Here is a 25,198-nt window from a genome sequence, read left to right as displayed (position 1 = left end):
CATGTTAGAGTTGTGTGCAGGGTTTGTGAGGTCGCAGGGCAATGGATGTTTCAATGAGGCAGTGACATATCTGTCAGAGTTGGAAGAATGAAGAGGAGGTTGGTGTAAAGGCCAAAGTGTGAGAGGCATTTCAGGCAGAGAGAATAGCATGTACAAAGGCCAGAAGCAGCATAAACAGTTGACACATTTGAGAGTTCTTCATTATTAATAGCACTATAACAAATCACCCCAAAGTCTAGCAGCTTAAAACAACAGATGTTTATTATTTTCTGGTTTCTGTGTGCCAGGCACTTAGGAGTAGCTTAGCTGGGAGATTCTGACTTGGGATCTCTTGAGGCTGCATCATCTCGAGGCTCCACTGTGTCTGGAGGCTCCACTTCCAAGATGTCACCTCACATGACTGTTGGCAGGAAGCATCCATTCCTCTCTTAGTATTGACATGAGACCAGAGTTTCCTGCCATGTGGATATCAAGGAAGTCACACATCATATTTTCTATCATACTCTGTTTGTTAGAAAGTAGTCACCAGGTCCAGCCTCAAGAGAAGGGGATTTAACTCCACCTCTTAAAGTGATTAGGGTCAAAGAATTTGTGGACATGTTTTAAAAACTGTCTCATGAAGAGCAGGATATAACGAATAATGTTTGGCTAAGGGCATGGGGACAGAGCAGGCAGGAGGTGAGGCCAGACGATGGGCAAGGCTTGTGGTTGTGTGTGCTGAAGGGCTTGGGCTTGGTCCTGTAGGTTCTGGGGAGTCATGGGAGGTTTCTGAGCCAGCTTGTACACAGATCTGGATTTTAGACAGCACTGTGATGGCAGGACACATAGATCCATAAGGACATCCAGCCTGGTTGGCAGAGGTGAGACAAGGCCTTCTGGAGCCAAGAGGAAAGGGAAAACCAAGCCTGGGAGTGGGAGTTGGGCTTCAGTACAGATGAGACGCAGCAAGCCGAGGAGACTGAGTGGACAGAAGCAGAGTAGCCAGGGAGTGGGCACAGAGGCTCTCAAGGGTGGGCTGGGATTGAGCTGGAGTGGGATTAGAGACACCAGCCTCGGAGCCTGTAGCTGTGTCTGGAATGTGCTCCCCAGATCTTGGAGCACTTGGCTCCTCCTCATTATACAGACGTGCTTCAGAGTATGTTTCCTCTCTTCCTCTCTCAGTTACCCTCTTATCTTCAAGTGTGGCTTTGCTAACTTTTCTATTGTCTCACTGTAGATTCCTGGAGCCCAGGGACACGGTGTCCTCAAGGTCTAGAGCAGTTGAATGTGGAGAGTAGGTGTTCAATAAGCATTTTTTAAATTGAGTACATAAATGTATCTCGCTGAAGCTCAGAGAAGGAGGGAGGAGTCTGGGTGACAGCAGAGTCTCCTCCAATGCTTCCCCAAGCATGGTCCCTGACTGTCATTCTGCCCACTCCTCCCCCCATCTGTGGGTACACTATTCCTTCTCCTTCCTTCCTCATCCCCACCTCCTCCCCCATAGCTCCTCATTCTGCAACTATTTCTGCCTTACCCCCAGGAATTGCTGCCAGGGAAACAAATGGTGGCTTTTTTCTGACAAAAAAATGGGGTACCCCAGCCTGAAACCCTTAAGCAGAGATAGCCTATGCAGTACCTTCAGTAGCTAAAGACTTGGAGGGAAGCATCCAGGGTGAGAGCTTGCTCACCCTGAGGCCTGGCTGGGCCCCTGGGGTGGAGCCCATGCCTTGGCAAGCACAGCAAACTAAGGACACCATCTGGTGAAGGTAGACAAAGAGCCTTCTGCACTCGCTGGAGTCCACAGTTCTGCCCCAGAAGATGCCTGTCCCTGCATACCCCACCCTGACTAACCTTGAAGCTTTCTTGCAGGATCACTACTTCTCTTCATTGTAGTTCCTTGCAGGTTGTCCCCAGCACACTTCTAACCTCTGGCAGGTGTGGTAACTTCTCTGGGCATTGACCTCTCTATCTGTAAAGTGGGGACTGGGTTTCTGCCTTCTTGCTCTCTTGTCCTAACCTGTGAGGTCAGCCTATACAGTACAGTAGCCCACACCCGTGTCTCCATGCCTTCCCCTGCTGGCTCGGCAGTAGCAGTGTGCACTGGCCCACAGGCACCTGAGCAGACAGGTGCCTATCCAGCCTAGACACATTGGACAGAGTTCCTGGGTCCAACTGTGAAAGGCAAGAAGCTTGAGCTAGGACTCCTCCTGGATGATGCTGATCACCTAACTAAGGAGCAGTCTTTCTTCCCAGACTTTGCAGTGTCCTGCTGAGCTTTCACCTGTGTCATGGCCACTCAGCACAGAGAAGAGCAAGCAGCATTCAGAACTGCTGGATGGCTTCTGTAATAGGCAATCTAAAGAACTAGCAGGATCCGCAGCCCTTTTATTCCCATTGAATAATATAATATATGTATAGGAAATCACATATGAAAGTATACACAACTTGAGTTATATATTTGGCAGCAATGGGGTTTGAACTCAGGGTCTTGAGCTTGCTAAGCAGGTACTTTACCACTTGAGCCACACCACCATCCCTGAACCTGATAAATGTTTGCAAACTGAATATATCCTTGCCACCAGCCCCTATGTCACAAAACAAAATCTGCCCAGAGTAGAAGCACCCATCCCCAGATGGCCACTTGCCTGATATCTCACACCACAGATTAGTTTCCTGTGCCTGAGCTGTGCCCCATGGGCTCCTACAGTAATGCTTTGTGACCACCATTGTAGCTGGCTGAATTGTGGGTATAGGCATCACACAGTGTTGTCTGTGACTGCAGGTCTTCCTTTCCTCCTCCCCACTGCTGCACCAGGTCCCATGATGTAAGTGCCCTGTGGTTTGTTTATCCCTCCTACTGAGGATGGGCACTCTTTGTGTTTGGACTTTACTCCAAACTCCAGTGAAAAATGCTGCTATAGCCTCTTGTCTGTGTCTTTTGGGAAGTATATGTGTTCATTTTTATTGGGTGTATATTAAGTTGAATGTGTGAAACTGGCATCTTTATTGGTCAGAAGTGGGCATTAGCAGTTTCATGTGTTTCACCCACATGCCAGGAGTGAAGGTGCTGGGTCATAGGGAATGCTGGGAGTTCTAGTTATTTCACAACTTTGTCAACATGCCCTGGCTTCTGTCTTCTTCATTATAGCCTATCTGGTGAATAAGGAGAGATACTGCATTGTCACTGTTTCTAACCACTTTGGGAAATAATTTTATTTGCATGTCAAATATAAAGATGGCCCTCTGTTTTTATGGGTTCTGCAATGGTAGACTTAACTAACTTAAGATAAAAAATATTTGGAAGAAAAGTACACCTGTACTGAACTTCTACAGACTTTTTTCCTTGTTACTATTCCCTAAACAATACAGCATAACAATTTACATTGTATTAGGCAGTATAAGTAAAGACAATATAAGTTTAGAGATGATTTAAAATATATAGGAGGATATGTGTAGGTTATATGCAGATAGGGGGGCAAGTTATATAAGGGACTATACCATCCAAAGATTTTGATATCCAAGGAGGTCCTGGAACTGATCCCCTCCAAATACTGAGGGCTAACTGTCCTTTTAAAAACTGAACTAGCTCCATAGAGTGTTTAATAATTCCCCTTGGGAAAGAAAGTATTGCTTCTACCCTGAGATAAGAGTGGGGGATAGTGTGGCTGGAGGTATAACTCAGTGGTAGAGCACTTGCCTGGCCTGCACAAGACCCTGGGTTCCATCCCAGCACCAAAAAAAGAAAGGGAAGGAAAGAAGGTGACATATCACTGGATCTCTTGTCAGCCTATGAGTAGGTAGCAGGATGTAATGTAAATCCTGCTAGACTGAAAAGAGGCTCCACTGACCATGTGGATGCCAGCACAATACTGTTCTTCCTCACTATCTTGTTTTTAGGATGCTTCTTGGTGCTCTCTGGTGCCCAGCTGCCCAGGAAGTGAGGCTAGGTCAGGCAGTTAGCAGGTTAATAGGAGGGACTAATGTTTACAGATGATTGGGGTCAGGGCCTAGCCAGGAAGGACTTGAGTAGGCAGGCTCTTGAATGTTTGGGAGGGTGGGCAGGCAAGGGTGAGTGAATTCCTAAACTTTCTATTCTGGAAATGTAAATTGAATGCATAGGCACTTGAAAAGCTCCTAAGCCCCGTGAGTTAGTCAAGCCCCATGAATCCCCATCCATTCACAGGGCTCTTCTCAGGAGGGGAACTTGTTGCTGTGATTCCCATCTACTGGCTGGAGCCCACTGCTCCTGAGGTTACTTTGAGATGAAAGGACTGCCATCATGCTGCCCTATGTAGGAGCAAGGAGCAGGCCAGGCTCCAGAGCAGCTTATCTAAAGTCTTCTGTGCTTATTGGGAAGTGGCAATAGAGTTTGTCATCTTATATCTGTCTGCCCCCAGCCTACCAGTCCTGGGTCCCTTTCTTCAGTGCTCATCTCGGGATGCTTGGCCTAGGATTGGCCATAGAAGTGGAATTTCCAATGACACCTGTTTACCATCAGCAACCTTCTGGCCTGACTATAAAGAGAATTCAAGGGCTGGGGGTGTGGCTTAGTGGTAGATTGCTTGCCAAACATGAGGGAGGCCCTAGGATCCATCCCCAGCACTGTAAAAAAAGAGACTCCAGCTGCCCCTTATGAAGGCTTCCAATGTCTTCTGTCTGCCATCTAGCCATCCCTAGCTACCCTGTCTCCCTCATACACTCCCATAAAAACAACTCCTCAGACATATCTTCTCCAGAAGGCCTTTCCCTTAGAATGCTGAAAGAAGAAAACTGTCCTCCACTTCTGCAAGCCCAGCATGTGAGCTGTGCATTCACCTCCTGGTTCTAGGGCTCCAGTGTGAAGGCTTTGTGGGTTCACCCCACCATGGCATCTGCCCTTCTATATGGGGCTGCTTTCCCTGGCAGGAGGGGTGAAAAGGTACGATGAGAGCAGAAAAGCCTGGTTAGCTGCTTGCCAGTACTCAGCCCTAGCTTTGCTCCCTACCACCTTTCTCTTTCACTCCCAAGTTTTTCCTTGGCTGGTCTCATGCTCTTTTTTGTTTCCTCACATTAAGTCCTGTTTGTTGAAAAGACAAGAAGGCTGCTGCCACTCTATGTTATCCTTAAAATTGTTTTGAGGACCAGAAATGGGGTCATCCTGATAGAGCAACCTCAGGTTGGTCATGCCTCTCACCCACCTCTCCATTCTACCAAGGGTCTAAAAATACTCTTTACTGCAGGTTCTTCTTTCTGCTGCAGAAAGTAAACTGATTAGGGTGGGAATAGGAGTGGGGGCAATAGGGGCTGATGGGATCATATTCTTTGAAGGTGTCAGAGGCGTAGTGGCTGCCTTGAAAAATCCAATTGAAAACATTGGATTCCCACAAGTAAAGACTTTTGGCCAGGGACCCTGTCACTGGGAACAGTATGCCTGGGCTGGGAACATAAGCAGGAAACGACAGAGCACTTGTCTGTTGGTCTGAAAGTCAATAACTCAAAACTTTGTCAAGGTTGAGAGATACAGAAGTAAATAGAATATGGTGTGCTACTCATTTGCATGTACAGTTTGGTGTGCAATCCAAAGCAATGAAGGGGGAAAAAAAGCAGGAGCTGATCTCTTTCTTTTGTTCCCCTCATTAGACCTGGCTCTGGGTTTCCAGCCTCCCAATATTGTAGCCACCAACAGGAAAAGATTATGTAAAGAGCATGGCTTCCAGTGAGGTGTCCACTCTGTTGTGATCTGGCTAGTGCCTGTCACAGGGGACCCTAAGAGAATGCCAGCACTGCTGCTGCTGTGGCTTCTGGTAAGACAGCTACTGGGCATGCAGGCTACCCCCACCCTCCCTGCCACTCCAGGACTTCAGGTCAGGGACTCAGGGTGGCAAAGGATGGAGGCTGCCACAGCTCCTCTAGGGAGGATTCTCCACTGCTTCAACCTTCCAGAGGGGCTCCTGCTTTATCACTGTCACATCATTCTGTTGACAGCATAAGTGGCCATCTTTTCTCTATTCTCTAAAGTAGAAAACTAAGTCTGGTTAGTAATCACGAGAACTGACTTCAATTTAACCTAACACATGGTGACTGACTTTGACTGCCTTCCTTGTGCAAGGGCAAGAGACCTGTGTGTGTGTCTTCAAAAGGTGAAAGGAGGAGACAAGAGCACTTTTATTTAAGTATGTCCCAAGAAGACGCTGGGGACACACCAAATCTCTAGATTTCTCCCATCTCTGGATTTTCACATAGAACTGTTTCTTTAAAACCCCTCCCCCCTTTTGTTCCTCTTGTTATCAGAGTCATGCTTAGTGAAGATTGCTATCATGAACATATGCTCTGTTAGCAGACACCTCACCCCAGCTGTCTAGGGGTCCTGGACCCAGGCTGGAATTGTGGTAGGTGGTGATGGGGTAGATTAGTCAAGACTGCTTGGCTGCAAATAACAGATGCAACTCTGCTTGCCTAGGCTAAGAGGAAAGTTTGTCCTGACAAGGCAGGGCCTCCTAGAAGCCTGGGTCACTCAGGCCACTGGTATGTCTGGACCTGGGGAAGGGATGAAAGGGATTAGGGAAGCCCTCCAAATCTCTTTGCAGGTCTGTATCTCTCAACACACCAGCTGTTCCTTTTCTGTCTCTGTCCCCTGGTCCATGGCTGCCTCCCATGGCCCACATTTATAGAAGGCAGTTTCTTTACTCAAAGAGAAGGACCAGCTCTCTTTGAGGTGGGGGGTTGAGCTTCTGGCAGGAGGAGAATCTGATTGACCCAACCTAGGATACACAGTTCTCCCTTTAGTTCCCTGATGCAAATCCAGCTCCTGTGAACCTCTGAATGCAGGGAAGGGAAAAGAAGCCCTGAGAAATGTCCACTGATTAGAGAGAACAGCATAATTCTTTAATCTTTCTTCTTAATGTCTCAAATTTGGCATGAGTAGGGAACAAGGGCAGTGGAAAGGGGTCCTGAAGCTGTTTCTTCTCTTATGGAAACAGAAGCGGGAAGTGGCACCAGGAGGAAATGCCATGCTTTTTTCTCCATCTTCCCTGAAGTGAGCTGTGTGATCTTTAGACTCTCATGGTTTTATTTATTTATGTATTTGTTTATTTATTTATTTATTTAAGTGCAGGGGATGCAGCTCAGGGCCCATGCATATTAGGCAAGTGCTCCACCAATGAGTGACACTCCCAACCCCCAGACTCTCAAGTTTGGACCCTAAACTAAAATGCTAGAGCATTTGGTAGCTAAGTCACAGGACTCAGCTGGATTTTGAATGGGGTAGAGGTAGTGGAGCAGCTAGTGGGGGCAGGTTATGGGACACTAGAGGGGGTAGGGAGAGGCAGAGGCAGTTTGGCTCTTTAGCTGGGCCTTCCTGACAACCTCTTAGGCACCCTCCTCACAATACAGAAGGAAGTGTTGGCAGAGACAGGCTGTTCTGATGCCATGATGGCATTAAATCCCTGAGTACACAAATTAAATAACTGCATCAAGAAAACAAAGACAGGCTGACATTGCTGTTTGTAGTGAAATATATCAGGCATAATTAAGGAAGCTTTTTGGAAATTGACCTTTTAACTTCCAGTGGGTTTTTTGGTTAGAGATAGAGTTTCTGTGGCTGCCTCAGGGTTGGCTGTACATATTGGTGGAGGCAGGAGGCCATTAAATGCTGTGACAATGTAATGCTTGGCAATGGTGCCATGGTGCAAGAGGAGCTGCCTTCTCCTCTGGTTGTGTATATCTGGTGAAGGGGACAGCGATGAAGGAGACCCTGTTTCTGAGGAGCCCTTTGGATATACTTCTGCTTTTTATACGTTCTGAAGCTTCCAAAAAAAACCCAGAATTTTTAAATTATTATTACATGTTTTATAAGTCAGTGGAAATGACAATCTATTTGCAATTTCTTCTCTTTTCTCTTTGTGTTGTGCTTTCATTTAAGGCAGTTGAGTGCTTTCCATTAGATTTTTCTATTTGGGCAGGTATATTGACACTGACAGCAGTACAAGGTAATGGAAGAAACATGGGGCTGGAGTTGGAGTCCCAGCCACTGGCCACAGACTGGTTCCCAATGGGTTTTTTGTGCCCCTCAGCTGAAATCATCTCACCTGTCAGTGATGGGGCTGGGTTAGGCAAGCTTAGCTTTAGCAGTCTCTGATTCACTGAAGAAACCTGGAGTTAGCCTTTATTTCCCATCATAAGTCAATTTCTCCTTTCTTTTCTGCTCAATTTGCCTGTGGTTCCTGCCTCCACAGAGGAGAAGCTAGCATCCTACTGGGAGGCATCAAGACAAGCCTTCCACTCCCTTCAGCTAAACAGCCCCAGCAATTGATTTCCTAGCGATTAGGCAAATGCATGTATCTTAGGATGCACCACAGCGCTTAGGTGTTATTTCTCTGCCTCTTCTTTAAGGAACTACATGCTGAATTAAGTTTTGTGTTTTTCTTCATGCTCAGCAGCACCATTGAAAGCCTGGGTTTCGCCAGCCATGTTGAGGCAGGAAAGGAACAGAATAGATTTTGCTAATACACGTTGTAGGGGAGTGCAGAGCACTGGCCTCAGGCTTGGGCTAACTTACAAGCATCTTGAGACTCTGAGTAAGAACCACTTCTTAAAAGGCCTTCCTCTCTTCTCCCAGGCATGGGCTGATGCCTTTCGGAGCAGTCCAGACCTCACCGGTGTTGTGCACATATATGAGGAGCTGAAGAGAAAGGGGGTTGAATTTCCCATGGCAGACTTGGACGCTCTATCCCCCATCCACACACCCCAGCGGGTAAGCTTCCAGCTGGCATTTTCTAGAAAGACTGACTACAGAACAGGCGAGCCAAGCCGCTGCCACCACCCTTCTGCTGCTGCCTTTGAATTATTCAGCTTGTCATCATGCTTTCTTAAAGCTCCAGGGCATTTCTTTTTAATAACAAGGGGAATGCAGGAGGGAGACAGCTGGTTGACTGGTGATTAAGTGGCAGCAGTGTCTCACACTGACTGTGGAAGAATATAATAGAGGGATCAGTTCAGCTGTTTTCATGGAGATGGCTGCTTGGGTGGAGCCATCCTGCAAGGGTCATTAGCACCTGCTTTTGCAGAGGCCTCTAGAATGTGGTTGCAATCTGTCCTCATTCCTGTGGAGCACCAGAGTACCTGGACCCAGTGCAGAGGGGTGACATTAACTCATCAGGGGTAAAGAGCATCTTACAAACTTTTCAACTGTATGCATCAACTGGACCTTTTTTTTTTTTTTTGACAGTAATGGGATTGAACTCAGAGCCTCACACTCGCCAGGCAGGTGCTTTACCACTTGAGCTACTCTGCCAGCCCTTTTTTTGTGATGTATTTTTATAAGATGGCAGACCTCTCTTATAAAACTATTTGCAAACTATTTGCCTGGGGCTGGCTTTGAACCACAATCCTTCTGAGTAGCTAGGATTACAGGCATGAGACACCTGTGCCCAGTCTTTTTTTTTTTTTTTTTTTTTTTTAATGTGCTGGGAATAGAACCCAGGGCCTTGTGCATGCTAAGCACATGCTCTACCACTGAGCTATACCTGAGCTCAGTCAAATGGATCTAAATCGTATTTTGAGCTGTGGGTGTTCAGCATCCTTGAATTCTGTAAGCCTTAGAATTCAAAGCCCAGGAAAGACCCGTGTGAGGGCATCCCACAGAAGCCCTTACAAAGCTAACAGTGGCTGGAGTGTGGCTCTGTGCCTCAAAATTAAACGAATACAGGTGGTACCATTCATGGTTCCAAAGGGAAGTTAGTCCGTATGCTGGCTAGGAAAAAGTTCCTGGCCCAGAGACAGAGCGAGAAAAGCCCAGGATCTGAAGAGGTACCCGTCGCAGTACACTTAGTCTTGCCAGCCCCCATCTGCCTATCTCTAACATGTGGGCCTTGAGAAGGGCAGCATGCCATGCACAAGCTCTTGTGAACATGAGCACTAATGTTGACAAGGTTATCTGAGATGTTCACTTTCCAAAGAATTATTCCCATTATGATCCCTCCAAGTCATTTGCTATGTTTTACAGTATAAATATAACCTGCTTTATTCTTCTAATAATGACATGGAGAGAACAGAGTTGTTGTTCCTATAATTATAAAGAACATTCAGTAAATTGTGTAATTGCTATTTATATTAGTCTACTTGTAAAGGCCAAAACATAGTCTTATGGTACCAAATAAGGATTCATGATTAGCAAAACTTAATAACTCTCTTTCCACTCTGATTCTGAGGTAATTTTATTGATGGAACCATGACCAGAATGCTCACAGAGTGTTCTCTGTGAGGTCTTTTTGAGTTGCATTGGTTGTCTGCTGCATACTCATGAGATGAGGGAGGGAGGATCCACTGGTGGCCCTGCTGCCCAGGTGGAGTAACTGGCTTGGACCCAGAGGGGGTCCTTGTACTCTAACAGAAAGCATTGCTCTGGCTTGGGGCAGTGCCAGGACAGGCCACATATGCTGCCCAAGTGATCCAAGGACTTTGTTGTTGCTATGCCAGAGTGTCCCGGAAGTGGATCCAGCCGCAACCATGCCCAGGTCCCAGTCGCAGCCCAGGACAAGTGCCAGCTCCTACTCCTCACCACCTCCTGTTTCCTGTGCCGCTCCACAGGCCCCAGCTCTGAGTGTGACTGGTCCCATCACGGCCAATTCAGAACAGGTACTTGTGTGCTTCCGGGCCACAGACAAGCCAACTGGTCACCCTTCTGCACCTTTCCAGGATACACATACAGAGGCCTCTCTGAACCAGGCACTTCTAGACATGGGAGACACAAAGAAAGGCCCAGTCCCTGGGGGAGACAGATATAAGACTGTTGTGATAGAGTGTGGTCACACCATGATGGGGAGCAGAGCCAAGTGTTCCATGAGCCAGAGCTAAGCAAGGCCTGGGAGGCAGCCTGGAAGACAGCCTGGGAGCTGAGGCACTAACAGCACTGAAACAAGCTTTTGAGGCTTTGTCAGGTGAGGCCTGCGCATGCAGTGACAACATTGTGCACAGTATAGAGAAGCAGGTCTCCTCTGGCCCACCTGCACTTTGCAGGTGAACAGGTAGGGGAGGATAGTGGCAGAAAGCAAGGCCAAAAAAGCAGAGGAATGCGGTTGAATCGAACAGGTTTGTCTGCCATGCAGAGAGGTTTACATGGATCTCGTAAGAAATGTCAGCTAGCAGAGGCTAAAATCAGAGAGGCCTTTGGAAGAACTATTCTTGCCTCAACCAAGCACTGCTCCTCTTTTTGGGATTACTTCCTGATAAACTAATGCAGTTTTACCCCAAACTGGGTATTTTTTGATGATCTGGGGAGACTGGTCTTTTAGATGAATCTATAGAATCTCTATTAGTTAAAATTTCAGAATTGATCAGACTTGGAAAAGAATTATCCAATGTTTGTAGTTCCTAGAATCCTATTTCCTACTTGTGACAATGTCATTGTTATGAAACCATACTGAAATAGGGATCAGGTGATTATGTGTAGGTGGTAGCAGTTGTGCCAGGGCTGTGTCCCTCTTAGTGGCCATCACTGAGGAGGGAGTACAGTTCAAGCAAGAGGTGAGCTGGGAGTCATATAAGCCGGGCTTGAGGCCCACCCTCTGCTCACAGTTAACCTCAGTCTCCTGTTATCAGAACTGGTGATAATCCCCCTCTCCTACCCCACAACACAGCTAGGGGCCTAAGTAACACATAGAAGAAGTTCTCAGGGTGGCCGCCTACATGCTGTAGGGGAGGAGGTCCAATCCCACAGCTGAAATGCAGGATTTGTGCTACCTGTGGGTCTGGGTCACTGAACCCTGCCCTTCTTCATTATCTAGACAGCCAGGGCATTCATTGAAGTGGAGCCATAGCACAGAAGGTCTTGGCTTTAGGTCCTACTTGCTTGGGCAGAGCTGTCCTGCTTGCTCAGAGGGAAGGCAGAAATTATTTGAAACTGGGCCATTGCTGAGCCCTTCAGCTGCCTTGCCATCAGTGTGGTAGGTGTTTGGGAAGGACCCTCCAGCAGCTACAACATCAAAGAGGAGAGACTGGAATGGTGAGAGGGCACAGTAGTGTGGGAGCTCTGAGACCTGTTGCCCTTGGGGGAGAATGAAAGCCGAGGCAGGCAGGCTGGTACCCAGGCTGGCCTGCCTTAGAGCCCACATGGTAGCATTTCTGGGCTACCCTGGCTTCTTGGCCAAGACATTGAGGAGGCCCAGGAGCAAGCCAGAAGCCAGCAAGAGTCTCTCAGGGTCTAGACTGTCTCCCAGATGGTCAATGACTGAGGTCTCCTGCCTGTCCCAGTGCTGAGGGTATAGAACTCAGCCTGCAGCATCCCTGATCTGAGGAATTAAGGGACTGATTGGCACAGGAGAGGCTGAGGGAGGGCTGGGAGTTGCTACCTGGGGCAGGGCAGGGGAAAGTGGAAAGACCTTGCTGAGGGGAAGAAGTGTCACTGGAGTGGGTCCCCTGCAGGGAGTGGATCTCCTCTTGATCCATCTCTAGGCCATGTACAGGAGTGGGTTCACACGTGGAATGGAGAAGAACATGTCTGTCAGGTGCTGGGCAGACCACACAGCAACCTATGAGTTGTGGGGTTATCACCCTTTCCATAGGTGAGGAGACAAGTTCAGACCCTGTCCTCTGAGTATTGCTCCTCCTAGAGCTCCTTCAGTGCCTTGGGGCAGTTCCTAACTTTGACCAGTATACATTGGTCTCCCATTGAGAGTGGTGGGACCAATAGGCATTTCTATTCCAATTCTTTTATAATGCCTCACTATGGGCAAAGAAGGTCCCTGTGGCTTCCACAGATGTCTCAAAGAGGTTTAGAGAGCACAGGAACTGATGCAAAGCTCAGAACTGCAGACCCAGGGAGTACAGCTTACAGTGTCCCAGCTGCAGGAGAGGGAGGCTTAGGCCATGCTCAGGGCCAGGTTTTGGGGTTGCTGATGGACAGGCAGGGTGGGTATTTTTTAAGGGTTGTATTACCAGTCAGAGAGCTGTGTGGAGAAGTGCTTTCATCTGTGGTTTTGTTTCCCTTCCCTCATTCTTCCCACACCAGAAGAGTGCTGTTAGTACTGGCCAACCACTTCTGGGGACAGAATCTGTGACCACAAGGATCATAGAATAGGGTCTCAACCCTGGAGGGACCTTGGAGCATCTTTACCCCCGTAGTTGTTTAGTCAGAGAGTAGAACAGACAACCTGAGAAGTTATCAGGATCCCATGGTGGAAAGGCTAGGCTGCTGGTCCTCACAGGCAGGAGACAGGAAGGCTGCTCCTATGGTACATTCAGAAGGGTGGCATAGGACTCACTGTAGATTGAACCATCCCAGCCTTTGGGCTGCTGCTTCTGATCTTCCAAGTACATCTGGCTGACCTCTCCTTCCTGCCCTCCTCCCCTCGGCCTCATAGATTGCCAGACTTCGGAGTGAGCTGGACGTTGTTCGAGGAAACACAAAAGTCATGTCTGAGATGTTAACAGAAATGGTCCCTGGGCAGGAGGATTCATCTGATTTGGAGCTGCTGCAGGTGAGGAGAACCTTGGCTTATGGAAGTGCTGGGTTGACCACAGGACTAGGCTGTGCTGATAGTGCCACTGCTGCACACTATGACAGGACCTAACCTGGGGTCACAACTGTGAGGTTAATGGTTTGGTGGCAAGGTGTTTGAGAGGAACTAAGTCCACATTGGCCCACCTCAGCCTCACTCACTCCCAGGGAAGAGGTGAGTACTACTCTCTGTTTTTTATTTTCCTTAATAACATTTTTTCTTGACTGTAAGTTGCCAATTATAGAATGCATGCCCATTGAAAGAAAAAGAAAATAATTTTCTTTAACCTAAGCATCCACAGTAAGCCTGTTTGTGTTTTGATGCATTATCTGCTAGACTGTTGCTATGTTTATTTTAAAGCTAGTTGAGACCATGCTATGAGTACAAGTTTGTGTGTGGCTTTGCTCCTTTAGTGTAACATCATAGACAACCTGTAGCAGGGTCTCTCTGGCCTTGATAGTGTCACCCCTTACCCCAAGTCAGGAGTTCCTGAGACAGGTGAGCTCAGAGCTCCTATTCTCTGCCCAGCTGCTGCCACTAGCCTCCCTGCCTCTGGACACCTACAGTTTTTGTTTTTGCAGTGCTGGAGATGAAACCCTGGGCCTTGCACAGGCTAAGAATTGAGCCATACCACAGCCCATTTCACAAATCCTGAGCATCTCAGAAAGGGGTCCAGGAGCAAGCCACCAGCAATTCCACCCTCAGACCGTAGTCAGGGGCCTATCAAGTCTGTTTCCCAGGTCAGCCAAACCCAGAGTCAGCTTCCAGGTCTCTACTACACTACCCTCCAACAACTGCCATTTGTAGAAAATGACAGAGGCCCTGCCCTTTGAAGCAGTGACCTTCTGGAGGGACAGAAAAAGGATGTTGTTAACTGAAAGTGCCAGATTTTTTCCTGTAGGACACATGATGTATGAATGGACAGGTCAGGAGCCAGACTGGCTTGGAATCTGGCTTGAATGCCTGGCACGGGGTCATCGGTCTTGGTCCCGTGGGTGCTATACCTCCCATTCTACTGTAGGCTGGCCACCTGGGAAACTCAGCTATGATGGTCCTGCCCTTTGGGAGTACACATGCATGGTGCCTCAGCCTGGCCCAAGCTGCTTCTTAGAGTGCCCCTCAGCAACTATAGAGTAAGAATTGGGGGAGGCCTGCTCTGAGCCCATCACAGAGTATAGCCTCGGGGCCACAGAAGGCTGGAGCTGTATCACTGCTTTGGAGGAGCTCCTAGCTTAGTGTAGGAGACAGATAGGAAAACAACTTACCTCCATGGAACCTGAACTCCAGGCTGCTCTTAAGCTGAGACAAGTACCCTTGGCCCTGAGGCTCCAGTGTGGCCCCCCGACATCCCATACCTCACTTCAGACATAACAGACCAGGCTTGCTGGCTTAGCAGTGCCACTCTATGTGCTGCACTCATGGGCCATTTCTCTCTAAGGCATGGTCATTGGCCTCCACCCCAGCCTGCAGTAGGACTCTGCCAGGCATTACCCCCATGCACAGGAATCTGAGGACAGTTCAGAATCTGAGAGGGCCTCTCGTGGCAGCATTGTGCTGTATCAGCATTGGAATTCCTGCTGACAGAGGGGTTTGCTCTGGACAGAGCTGCGCTCCTGGCAGCAGGGGGTGGATTGAACAAAGCCAAGATGCTTCCAGACAACCAGAGCAGACCCAGGCAGCAGCAATACCGTGTGTGTGTGTGTGTGTGTGTGTGTGTGTGTGTGTGTGTGTGTGTGTGTGTGTGTGTGTGTTGTTTTGGGTTTTTTTTTTTTTTTTAAACAAGCCCATCAGCCAAGACAAACAGAACCTAATCTCCTGGCGTCAGCTCAGTTTTCAAAAATAGGTTGCTTCCCATGACGTTTTCCTTCCCTCTGTTTTGTTCCAACTCTGAGCCTACCAGCCCTCACTGCTGTCGTATAAATCAAGCAGAAAAAGACCGAGTCTGGGTGCCCGTGGGAGGCTGTCCTTTCAGCGCGGGAGATGCTGGAGTGGGCAGCCCTGTGTGAACAGACTCTTGGCTGATGTCCACGTGCCTGACTTCTTCCCTCCTCTTCTGCCTGGCAGGCAGAAGCCAGAGAGTAGGGGGCTCCCAAGGGTCAGTGCTGCATACAATGACAAACCTTCCACATAGGAAAATGCCACAGTCTGCTTGGAAAGTGCTGAGGTCAGAATCTATCCCCAGAACCCCTCAACCAAGCTGGAAGACAGCCAGAGTGCTCAGGGCAGAAGCAGTCCAGAGCTCAGAGTGCTGGCCAGTGCCGTGGAAATAAACACATTTGTCACCAACCCAAATGTCCCTGCCAACAGAAGCTGTTCCTGACTGAGTGTAAATTGCTGGCAAGGAGGGGGAAGAGAGGTAATTGGAGGTGTCAGCCCCAGGATGCACTGGTGGCTGATCATAATTGTGGCCAGGTTATATCCTGATTGCTTCCTGCACATGGCAAATTTCTCTCAGACATATCCTTCCATAGCCTGGCAAGAGCAGCAGGGAAGCATATGAATGATTTGCCTGAGGACCCTTGGGCAGGTGGTTGGTATCTGAGGAGCAGCCGGGGCCACTCTAGCACTCTGTGCTGTTGGCTTAGCTGGAGCCCCTGAGGAAAAAAGAAATAGGATGCCTGGAGTGGACACAGCACTCAGGCCAGGTGTTAAGCTCTTCACTCTCTGAGCTGGGAGTGACCTTCTAGGTAGCTAGTCCAGCTCCATACCCATGCTCAGGTTTCCTGTCTAGCACCTTGTCTAGTGCCCTCCTGTTTTTTCTTCATTTCCCCAGTGACAGGCTGTTCCTGCAGCCCATAGAAGCACTTCAGTTTCAGATATGCGTCTTGATTAGACTTTGGGAACAGCACAGCAGGGTAGAGAATACAGCTTATGAATCAGTGGGTGTACATCCTGGCTCTTCAACTTGTTAGCTGGGTGACTCTGGGCAAGGCACTGGTCCTCTTGGAGCCCTTTTTTCCCCCCTCAGTGGCCGGGAGTAATTGCTTTCACCATGGAAGTGGCTGGCACAGGGCAAGTCCTCCACAAATCATAGTGTCCACGACCATTATTGGAAAACCCTTCTGCCCATTGAACTGTCTCCCTGTATCTTTGACTTGGCCTGTGTTAGACAACAGAACAAAATGAATTCCTCTTTCACATGGGTAAGTCCTTAAGTATTAAGGACTAAGTATTAGTATATTAATATTGCAGTAAGCCCTAGTCACTGCCCAGTGTCTGTGGGGAACAGGTGAGGCTATTGGCAGCCTGCCTATCTTATAGATGAACAGGTGGCCTATCACAGGAGGCAGACATTGCCAAATGGAGAGCCTCTGTCACTGAAAACCCTGCTCTGTCTCCTTATGTGGCTGTTAAGCCATCTTCCTCATTCTATGCATGGATGTTTAGGCCTAGGCCCAAATGTGAAGCTACATCTCAAGTGTGTGCCCTTAGCTGTACTGAGTGCTACTTTCTGAGATCTTGAAAGATCCTGATTCCATCATCTGGTGCCTTCTTCTCTCCTAATTCAGCCTTTCAAGCTTTGTCTTTCGTTACTGATAACTTTTAATTAATCCAGTGGTGCCAAAGATGGACATTCTTATATGGCTACCAACAGATGATAAAAGAAGCTCTCCTCCATGTTGTTCCTTCAAGTAGCAGATGGCATATCCCACCCCCACTTGTTTTTTGCATCTCATTTCAACAAAGACAGAATGGCCAAGTCATTTTCCCTAGAGAAATCTAGTTTACTTTACATGTTTAGCTTCTTATTTCTCCTTTTTCATCATCAGACTTTCTTCTCTCTCCCAACTCCTTTGCAGCAACAGAGCAGATCTTCAGGATTACATTCTATGTTCCTTCAAACTGAAAGAGAGTTCAGAGGAAACCCACAAAGATGATTTAAAAAAAAAAAAAAAGACTGCTTTGTGAGATGGGAATGACATCTCTTACAATTTATTTAGTAAGGTGTTCTGTCAGAGGGTTTTTGCACAAGTGACCAGCTGTTTCCTCCCTCTGTTAAGAACCAGAGATAAGAGGAGACCAAAGCTGAAGTCTTCAGAGTTGAGGGAATTGTTGGCCCAGCTTTTGTGTAGTTGGAAGGGTAACCAAGGCAAGCTGCTGGCTCCTAGGTCCCTTAAGCCCAGAAGAGAGTCACTGTGTTGGGTGGTGTAGAGGCAGAGGGAGACAGAGGAGTCTCCAACTGAGCCTGCTATGGGACTGGCTGTGGATGACACCAGGGAAGCCATGTGGGTGATTAGCTAGCACAGTGGTTCTGACCATCTCTTTTCTTTTTGCTTCCTTTTTTATATAGTAACTTAAAAGGTTAAAACTTTCTCTGTGCAGAGATCCCTGATGCAGAAGGACAGAGTCTTTCAACCCGTCTCTAGGTAGAGCACTTGGGAAAGCCATTAGTGTACCCCTCCAGGATGGGAGCCTGCAAGACTGCCTGCTGAGTGGGGACCATCTTAGCTACCACCCCAGCAGGAAGGCAGTTAGGAGAGAGGCAGCAAATGCAAGGCCAGAGGGCAGATGTTTCTGATGCTTAGATGTTTCTTCCAAGCTGAAATCATAATGTGAGAGCCTCAGAAGTCCTCTAGCACTTTCCAAACAGGTTTTGAAAGTAATAGAACACTTTCCTCCACAAACAAAATTATGTGGAGTATAGCAATATGTAAAATAGATAAGAGCAGAGCTGCCCTGCCCACCTGGGGCACCTCATGGCGCTCTGCAAAACTCCTCAGGTGTGTAATCCCCTTATTTCACACAGAGAGAAGCACAGTCCTGGAGATATGGAGAGCATATCCAGTCTGCTGTTGCTTCTTCTGCTTGGTCCCAGCACCCAGCTTGGATGGGACTCTGTGAGGAAGATGGAGAAAAGCCCCTATCCTCTTCCACTTAGAGGTCCTGATGCTTGTGTTTTATTTGCTTATTGTTTGTATAGGGCTTTTTGTGTTTTTTGTTTTTTTGGTTTTTTTTTGGTTAGCAGTACAGGGAATTGAACTCAGGGCCTCATGCTTGCTATGCAAGCCTCCTACCACTTGAGCCACACCCTCAATCCTTTTGCTTTTAGTTTGTTTTTCAGAGAAGGTTTTGTGCTTTTGCTTGGGTTGGTTTTGGACTGCAGTTCTCCTACCTCTGCTTCTTGAGCAGGTGGAATTATAGGCATGTGACACCATTCCTGACTCTACAGCCAGATTTCTAAAGCACTCCTGTTGTCTTCTGAGGAATTCTGTATGGCTCTCCTCTGAATCCAATTGCCATCTGGCAGCCTGGTTTTGTCCTAGACTTCTGCTTTCTGGGGTGGGTTGGGGCTGGTCATCACTTGAAGCTGTACTAGAGGAACTCTGATGACAGCTAAAGTCAAGCCGTGCCTGGAATGCTGTGGGAGTCTTAAAGAAAGGGGGGTGGCCAGGGATTCCCAGAAAACATTCTGAGTGGAAAGGGAGATGGATAAGTGGGAGACATGTGCCAAAGTTGGTGCTATAGAATGTGCATGGTGGTATATTTATTTTGCTATGTGGTTGAAATTTTTCATGATGAAATTCTGGGGTGAGAAAGCATCCTGAGGTCTTGAAGGATGAGTAGGAGTTTGTTTGATGGAAAAGAAGTGATATTGCTGACAGAGGGCCAACTTCTTAGAGGCCTCTGAGCAGTGTGTTATATCCTGAGGCCACCTGCCATCCTTGAGAGTCTAGGGTATGTTTGGAGATGACCCATGGGTAGTAATGCTCCAAACCTCTGGAGGGCGCTGGAATTGTCTCATACAACATGCCGGATACTTCTCTGACTCCCAGGTCTGCCTGCATCTTGTTGAGGGCCTGCAATTCAGATGACAACTGACTGTTTTCTTATCCAACCAAGGGCAACCAGGGCTCACTGCTTGGTCATAAGCACCAAATGAGGCCGTGTTTTCCTGACCTGGGCCTATGTGGGGGGAGCGGTCTGCCTTTGCTGGGGGTATGGTAGCTTACCTGTAGGGCCTGCTTCAGAGATGACATTGCCTTCTCCAAAACTTAAGATGGTAGTCTTAGGAGAACCAAGAATGGGAGTCTGTTCAGAAAAAAATCTGGAAGGTCCCAACACTGGGCTTCCTTCTGCAGTGACAGAGTCTGACAGCACCATTCTGGCTGTGCAGAGAGTAGAACCAGGACAAAGAGCAGTGTTGTAATAGACTGATAGATAGGCCCGGCAAGGTGGCAAGCCCAGTATCAAGGAGTCTCTGAGGAACCTTTGAGGTATAAGGCTCTGTCTTCAGGGGACATTGCTTCCAAGGGTTAAGAGTTCTTCTATGGTGACTGGGAGTTGCAGTGTCATCCTTAGCCAGTAGGAAGCTCTCAGGGAGCTTGCAGAGCTTCTGAGACCTCAGCAAGGTGACAGATATTCCGTCACAAGGTATCTACTGAGGTCATAAAATCTACTCATGCTATTTCCAGAAATATAAGTACCTGATCCCATGTTTTTGAAGGGCCTTTTATTATTACCAATCAATATTCTAAATGCCACACATAATGTTTTCATACAGAAATTGCACATCTGGTGAACTCATGCTATGGAAGTGCTTGCCCAAGTATGGAAGCATGTATGTGTACAAGTGTTCATTCCTGCATTATTTGGGTTAGCCAAAAAAAAAAAAAAAAAATACCCCAAGCCACATAGCAGACAATAGTAGAATGGTAAGCTACATTGTGATACACACACAAAGGAAAGTCTGTACAAAGTGATGGAGAAAGGGGCCTGAAAGATTTTGTTGAAAAAGCAAGCCCAAAGAATTACACTTTTAATATATTAAAAATGATTTATACAAATGCATATAAATAACAGTTTATGTACATGTGGATATTTGTCCCTTTACTGAAAAAGTACTTGTTTCCTCTGAGGCAGGAAGGGAGGTGGCAAGGCCGCAAAGCAGGAGCTGTTACTTTGCATTCTGCACACGTCTAGTTTTATGAACAAGCATGTACTCCTTCCGTGACTTTAAAGAATCAGTACAAATCTTTTCAAAGGCAATAGAATGTGACAAAAAGCATTCCCAGCAGGCTATGCAGAGGTGCGTGTGTTCCCTAGGAGCTGAACAGGACCTGCCGGGCCATGCAGCATCGCATCGTGGAGCTCATCTCCCGCGTATCCAACGAGGAGGTCACTGAGGAGTTACTACATGTCAATGATGACCTCAACAATGTCTTCCTCCGCTATGAGAGGTGGGGGCCAGAGTCCTTTTTGTTTGTTCCCTTGAAAAGAATGTTGCCATAACAGAAGGATTTGATAAACAAAGGGGGAAAGAGAGAGAGAGAGAGAAAGAAAGAAAGAGAGAGAGAGATTAGAGTTGGAAAATTCTCATCAGAGATGCTAATTTGTTCCCAGATGACAGAGAAAATACTTCTTGTTCTCCTGGGAACAGGCAGCAGGTAGTTGATGTGAAGAATTCAGCTCTGCCCTTTGTAAGCCTCAGGCTGTTCTGCCTTTCTCCCACCACTCCAGCCCCAGGGAGGGCAAGGACTGGGTGGGGGAGGGTCTGGACCTGGAGCTTCTGCACCTGCTCCTTTGATGATCCTTTGAATTTGAAAAGGATTAAAGGGGGAAAAAACTCTACTAAGAAAAAGGATTTCCTCTTTTCCATCTTGAAAAAAAAAAAAAAAGAAGAGCTTCCCCTTTGTAAATGTCAGTGTGTCTGGAGTGTTCAGAAGAAGCAGGCAGGGTGGGAGTGTTGAAGTGCTGCTGCTGCTACTCAGGCAAAACACACATTCCTTTACATTCTTTCCATAACCACATCACTTGGGGCTTGAGGTAACAAACCTGCAAATTCTTTTTCCAAAGCCTTCCTAGGGACAAAGTCTGAAATGTGTCATTTGAACCTAGTTTTAAGTAGGCGGTACAATAGCAAATGCACTTCCTATCCCTGCCCCCTGATGGGTGCACCTTGGGCTCTTCTGATAGCCCTGGGTCAGGACAAGAAAAGACCTTGACCAGACGAACCTTCTTCCATTAAAGCTGAAGCCCAAGAGGGCCTGACAGCAACCTGAGTCCCTGGAGAGTTTCAGTCTTGGCCCCTCTACCCACCAGCTGACCCACAGCTTACTTCACTGATTTGTCAGGAGAACAAGGATCTGGAATCATTTAGGGTTGGGGGATGTATACTGTACTTGCATTATCCTTTGGGGGCTCAGAGGGTAATGTCGTGGTTGTCACACCCAGAATTGTCTCAGTTTCTAACTGTGGCACTAGGGATGGGTGGCCCTGTGCCATCTGAAAGATGAAGATACCTTTGCAATAAAAGTATAGGGCCACCAGCAGCCCCCAGTTGGAGGACAGGAGCAGATCTGAGTGCCCAGCTCCCTGCCCACAGCCTTCTTGTCTTGTTATGAGGTTTTAGTTTCCCCACACTAGCTAAGGCTGGGTTGAGACCTGTTAGAACCATTTGAGCCCTTGATGAACTAGGATAACAGGAGCTAATGTGGGTGTTGTTATCCATAAATCCTCTAGTCCCAGAGTTCCAAAGAATTCACAGGCACCACTGAGGTCAGCAGCTCTGAAGTGCCATCCTGGTTAGAGTGCTTTTGGTAAGATTAAAGGTTCCTCAGACTTGTGGGAAAGGCACCCTAAGATTAAGAACTTCTCAGATATATTAATATTCCATTCTCCTTATAGACCACTGTATAAAATTACACATCTTTCTTTTTAATTTTTTTTTTTTTTGATGAGATGATGTTTTGTTTTGCTTTGCTTTGTTTTGTTTTGCTGGGAACAGGGTATCACTGTGTAGTCCAGTGGCAATCCTCCTGCCTCTGCCTTCCAAGTTCTGGGATTGACTGGAGGTATAGCTCAAGTGGTTAAGCACCTGCCTCTCAAACAGGAGGCCCTGAGTTGAAACCCACATACTGCTAAAAACAACAACAACAAAAAAGATGAACCAAGTGCTGGGATTGGTTTGCCACCACATGCATCATCTCACCTGGCCACACAGTTTTCTTAAAACCACAGTGGACATATACTGCCTTATCAGATTGTCCCTTCTGGGGATCCCTTGTCCCCAGGCACTGATGCTGGCAAATGGGCAGCATTGTAGACCAATGCACTTGTCTAAAGCCTGGCTTCTCAGGTTCTTGCTAGATAAAGTCTCTTTGTCCATGGCATTTTGAGCTTTTATATACTATGCAGAACAGGATCTGTTATCCCCATGCAGAACAGGATCTATTATCCCCATGCACACCTCACAACTGTTTCTTCATCCCCCACCTGCTGTGAGGATGACTTGGTGGCAGAGAGAATGCTTTCTGCACTGCCCACAGCCAAGCCTCAAATGCAGACATCTATTCTCTAAGTGTGTGGAGAGACTTGCCCTGCCTTCCTGGTATGTGTGTGTGAAAAGATGTCCACCCAAACTTCCTCAGTTCCTGGAGAGCCTTTCTAACAATCATGGCCAGGGCCCTGTGCCATTCTTCTGTCTGTTATAGCTCTGCAAAGTAGGGAGAGGTATGCAGTTATTGCCTGGCCTTATATACAGACGTTGGGATGCCTGAGGCAAAGTGGTTGGCCCACTTCAGGGGTCAGAGGAGCTCTGGGGCCAGGGACAGCTGGAGATGCTTCTTTTGACCTCCTCCATGTGCCAGTCAACACCCTGCCACTGATTCCTACTCAGTATGCCCATGGAGACTGAACATCCTTAGGGCAGATCCCACACAGAGGAAGATATGGCACAGTTTTATGTTGAGTTCATTCTACTCCCCAAATAGGACTGGCTAGTGCCCTTCCCAGGAGCCTTGGCCTCTACTGGTCCTCATTGCTCTTCACAGGATAATGAGCATGGTGGGTACAGCCTCACTCACTCCTTATTTCTGCTTTCCCTTCCCTGTCAGGTTCGAGCGGTACAGGTCAGGCCGATCAGTTCAGAATGCCAGCAATGGAGTAAGTGTCCTTTGGAACTCCCTCATCTCCTGAAACCTACCCCCCCCCATTAGAGACCTGCCCCACTTGGGCCCCACTTCTAGTTTTCTAATTGGGGCTAAAATGCATGGGTAACTGCAGAGCAAGCTCTATTTAAAGGAAGACTGCTGGCAGGCATCCTGATGGGAGGATGGAAGGATGGAAGGAAGCCTATCCACAGCTCCCAGGACACTCACCATCCTGGTGACTCAGTGCAACTGCTGTAAGTGGGGAGGGAGAGGAGGCCAGGGCATAGGGCTCACTGACAGCCTGGGACCATTGTATACCCTGAAGGTAGGGGAGAGGATCCACCTTGTGTCTGTGCTAGGCATTGATACCTTTCCTGGAGCATGGAGCCCTGCACAGTTCCCTGCTAACTTAAACCTCAGAGCCTTACCCAAGGGCTGGGATCTCACCCCCAATCTTATGTCCTGACAGGTACTGAATGAAGTGACTGAAGACAACTTAATAGACCTGGGCCCTGGCTCTCCTGCTGTGGTGAGCCCCATGGTGGGGAGCACAGCAACCCCTTCTTCCCTTTCATCCCAGCTTGCAGGCTTGGGTAAGTGTAAGTGTCTCACAGTAGAGGAAAGGGCCTCCCTCCCTGGCCACATTTCTCTATTGGAAGACCAGAAGAGAGCTTTTTGTGGAATCCATGTGAAGATGTGTTCCTGAGTCCTAGCCAATTTTACTACCTTCAATTCGGAATTACTTTCCCTAAATTTGAAGTTTAAACCTGTGTTGAAAAGCAGGGATGGGGAAGTTCCCAGGATTTGGAAGTTGCCTTTTTTTTTTGGTGGGATTGGGGTTTGAACTCAGGCACTCTACTGCCTGAGCCATACTTCCAGTCCATTTTGCTCTGATTGTTTAGGAGATGGGGACTCACAAACTATTTGCCTGGTGTGGCCTCAAACTACAATCCTCCTGATCTCACCTCCAAAGCAGCTAGAATTACAGGTGTGAACCTGGCAGTTTGCTTTTTTTTTTTTTTGGCAGCACTGCATTTTGAACTCAGGGCTTCATGCTTGCTATGCAGGTACTCTTACTGCTCGAGCCACTGTTTTTGTTGATGAGTTTTTTTCGAGATAGGGTCTCGCAAACTATGCCCAGCGCTGGCTTTGAACCAATCCTTCTGATCTCTGCCTCCTGAGTAGCAAGGATTATAAACGTGAGCCACCAGCACCTGGCAATTGTTTGCTTTTTTAAAAAAGGCAGCCTTCCTTGTTTTATATGGAATATTCCCTATGGTTTTTCACTATTAACTAGGCTAAGGATGGCAAATAGGTTTCACCTCACTGGCTGCTTAGAACATAGGTTTGAGAAGGATGCCGAAGCCACATCAGGGCCTAAAATGATTCTGTGATTGATTGGTGATGTCTACAGTGGACTGGGAAACAGGAAGTAGTGGCACTGACATCATTGCTTTCCTAAAACTATACCATCAACCTAAAGTCTCTGAAACTTAGGAGAAACATCTCACTTTCCTACAGTGAAAGTGTGTATATGTCTCTGGATGCTTCATTTATATTAGATGATACATACCAACTTATAACAAATAAAATTATAATATTGACATAACAAGCATGGCCCTCAAAATTCTTTCTTCTATCTTGCTTTTCTGTTTCCTTTTTCCTTAATATTTCTCTTTCCCCCTTCATTTCATTTCATTTGAATTAACCGTTTATTTAGTGGCCTGTCAGTTGCTCTAATTCTAGTATTTCACCATTTCCTGTCTCTATAGCAGTCTTTTCCTATCAAAACAGATTTCTGTGCCTTTAATCCATCTAGTTTATGGCCACCAGATTTAATACCTAAAATTCAAAAATTCTGCTTTCTAGTACCAT

At 47.4% G+C, this 25,198-nt stretch overlaps 1 protein-coding gene across 4 annotated transcripts in view; it reads left to right on the top strand.

Moving 5' to 3' along the window:
• Tom1l2 (target of myb1 like 2 membrane trafficking protein) overlaps positions 1-25,198 on the top strand; it is a 120,346-nt gene that overhangs the window by 77,451 nt on the left and 17,697 nt on the right. For all 4 annotated transcript variants that reach the window (XM_020159568.2, XM_020159567.2, XM_020159566.2 and 1 more), the window contains exons 5-10: positions 8,576-8,710; positions 10,435-10,593; positions 13,317-13,433; positions 20,499-20,632; positions 23,288-23,336; positions 23,793-23,916. In XM_020159568.2, the coding sequence (XP_020015157.1) occupies positions 8,576-8,710; positions 10,435-10,593; positions 13,317-13,433; positions 20,499-20,632; positions 23,288-23,336; positions 23,793-23,916 (718 nt within the window). The remainder of the gene's footprint in view (positions 1-8,575; positions 8,711-10,434; positions 10,594-13,316; positions 13,434-20,498; positions 20,633-23,287; positions 23,337-23,792; positions 23,917-25,198) is intronic.

The sequence above is a fragment of the Castor canadensis genome, chromosome 11 (assembly GCF_047511655.1).
Source record: "Castor canadensis chromosome 11, mCasCan1.hap1v2, whole genome shotgun sequence".
Taxonomy (NCBI): Eukaryota; Metazoa; Chordata; class Mammalia; order Rodentia; family Castoridae; genus Castor; species Castor canadensis.
This window is presented reverse-complemented; position numbering and strand designations above follow the sequence as displayed.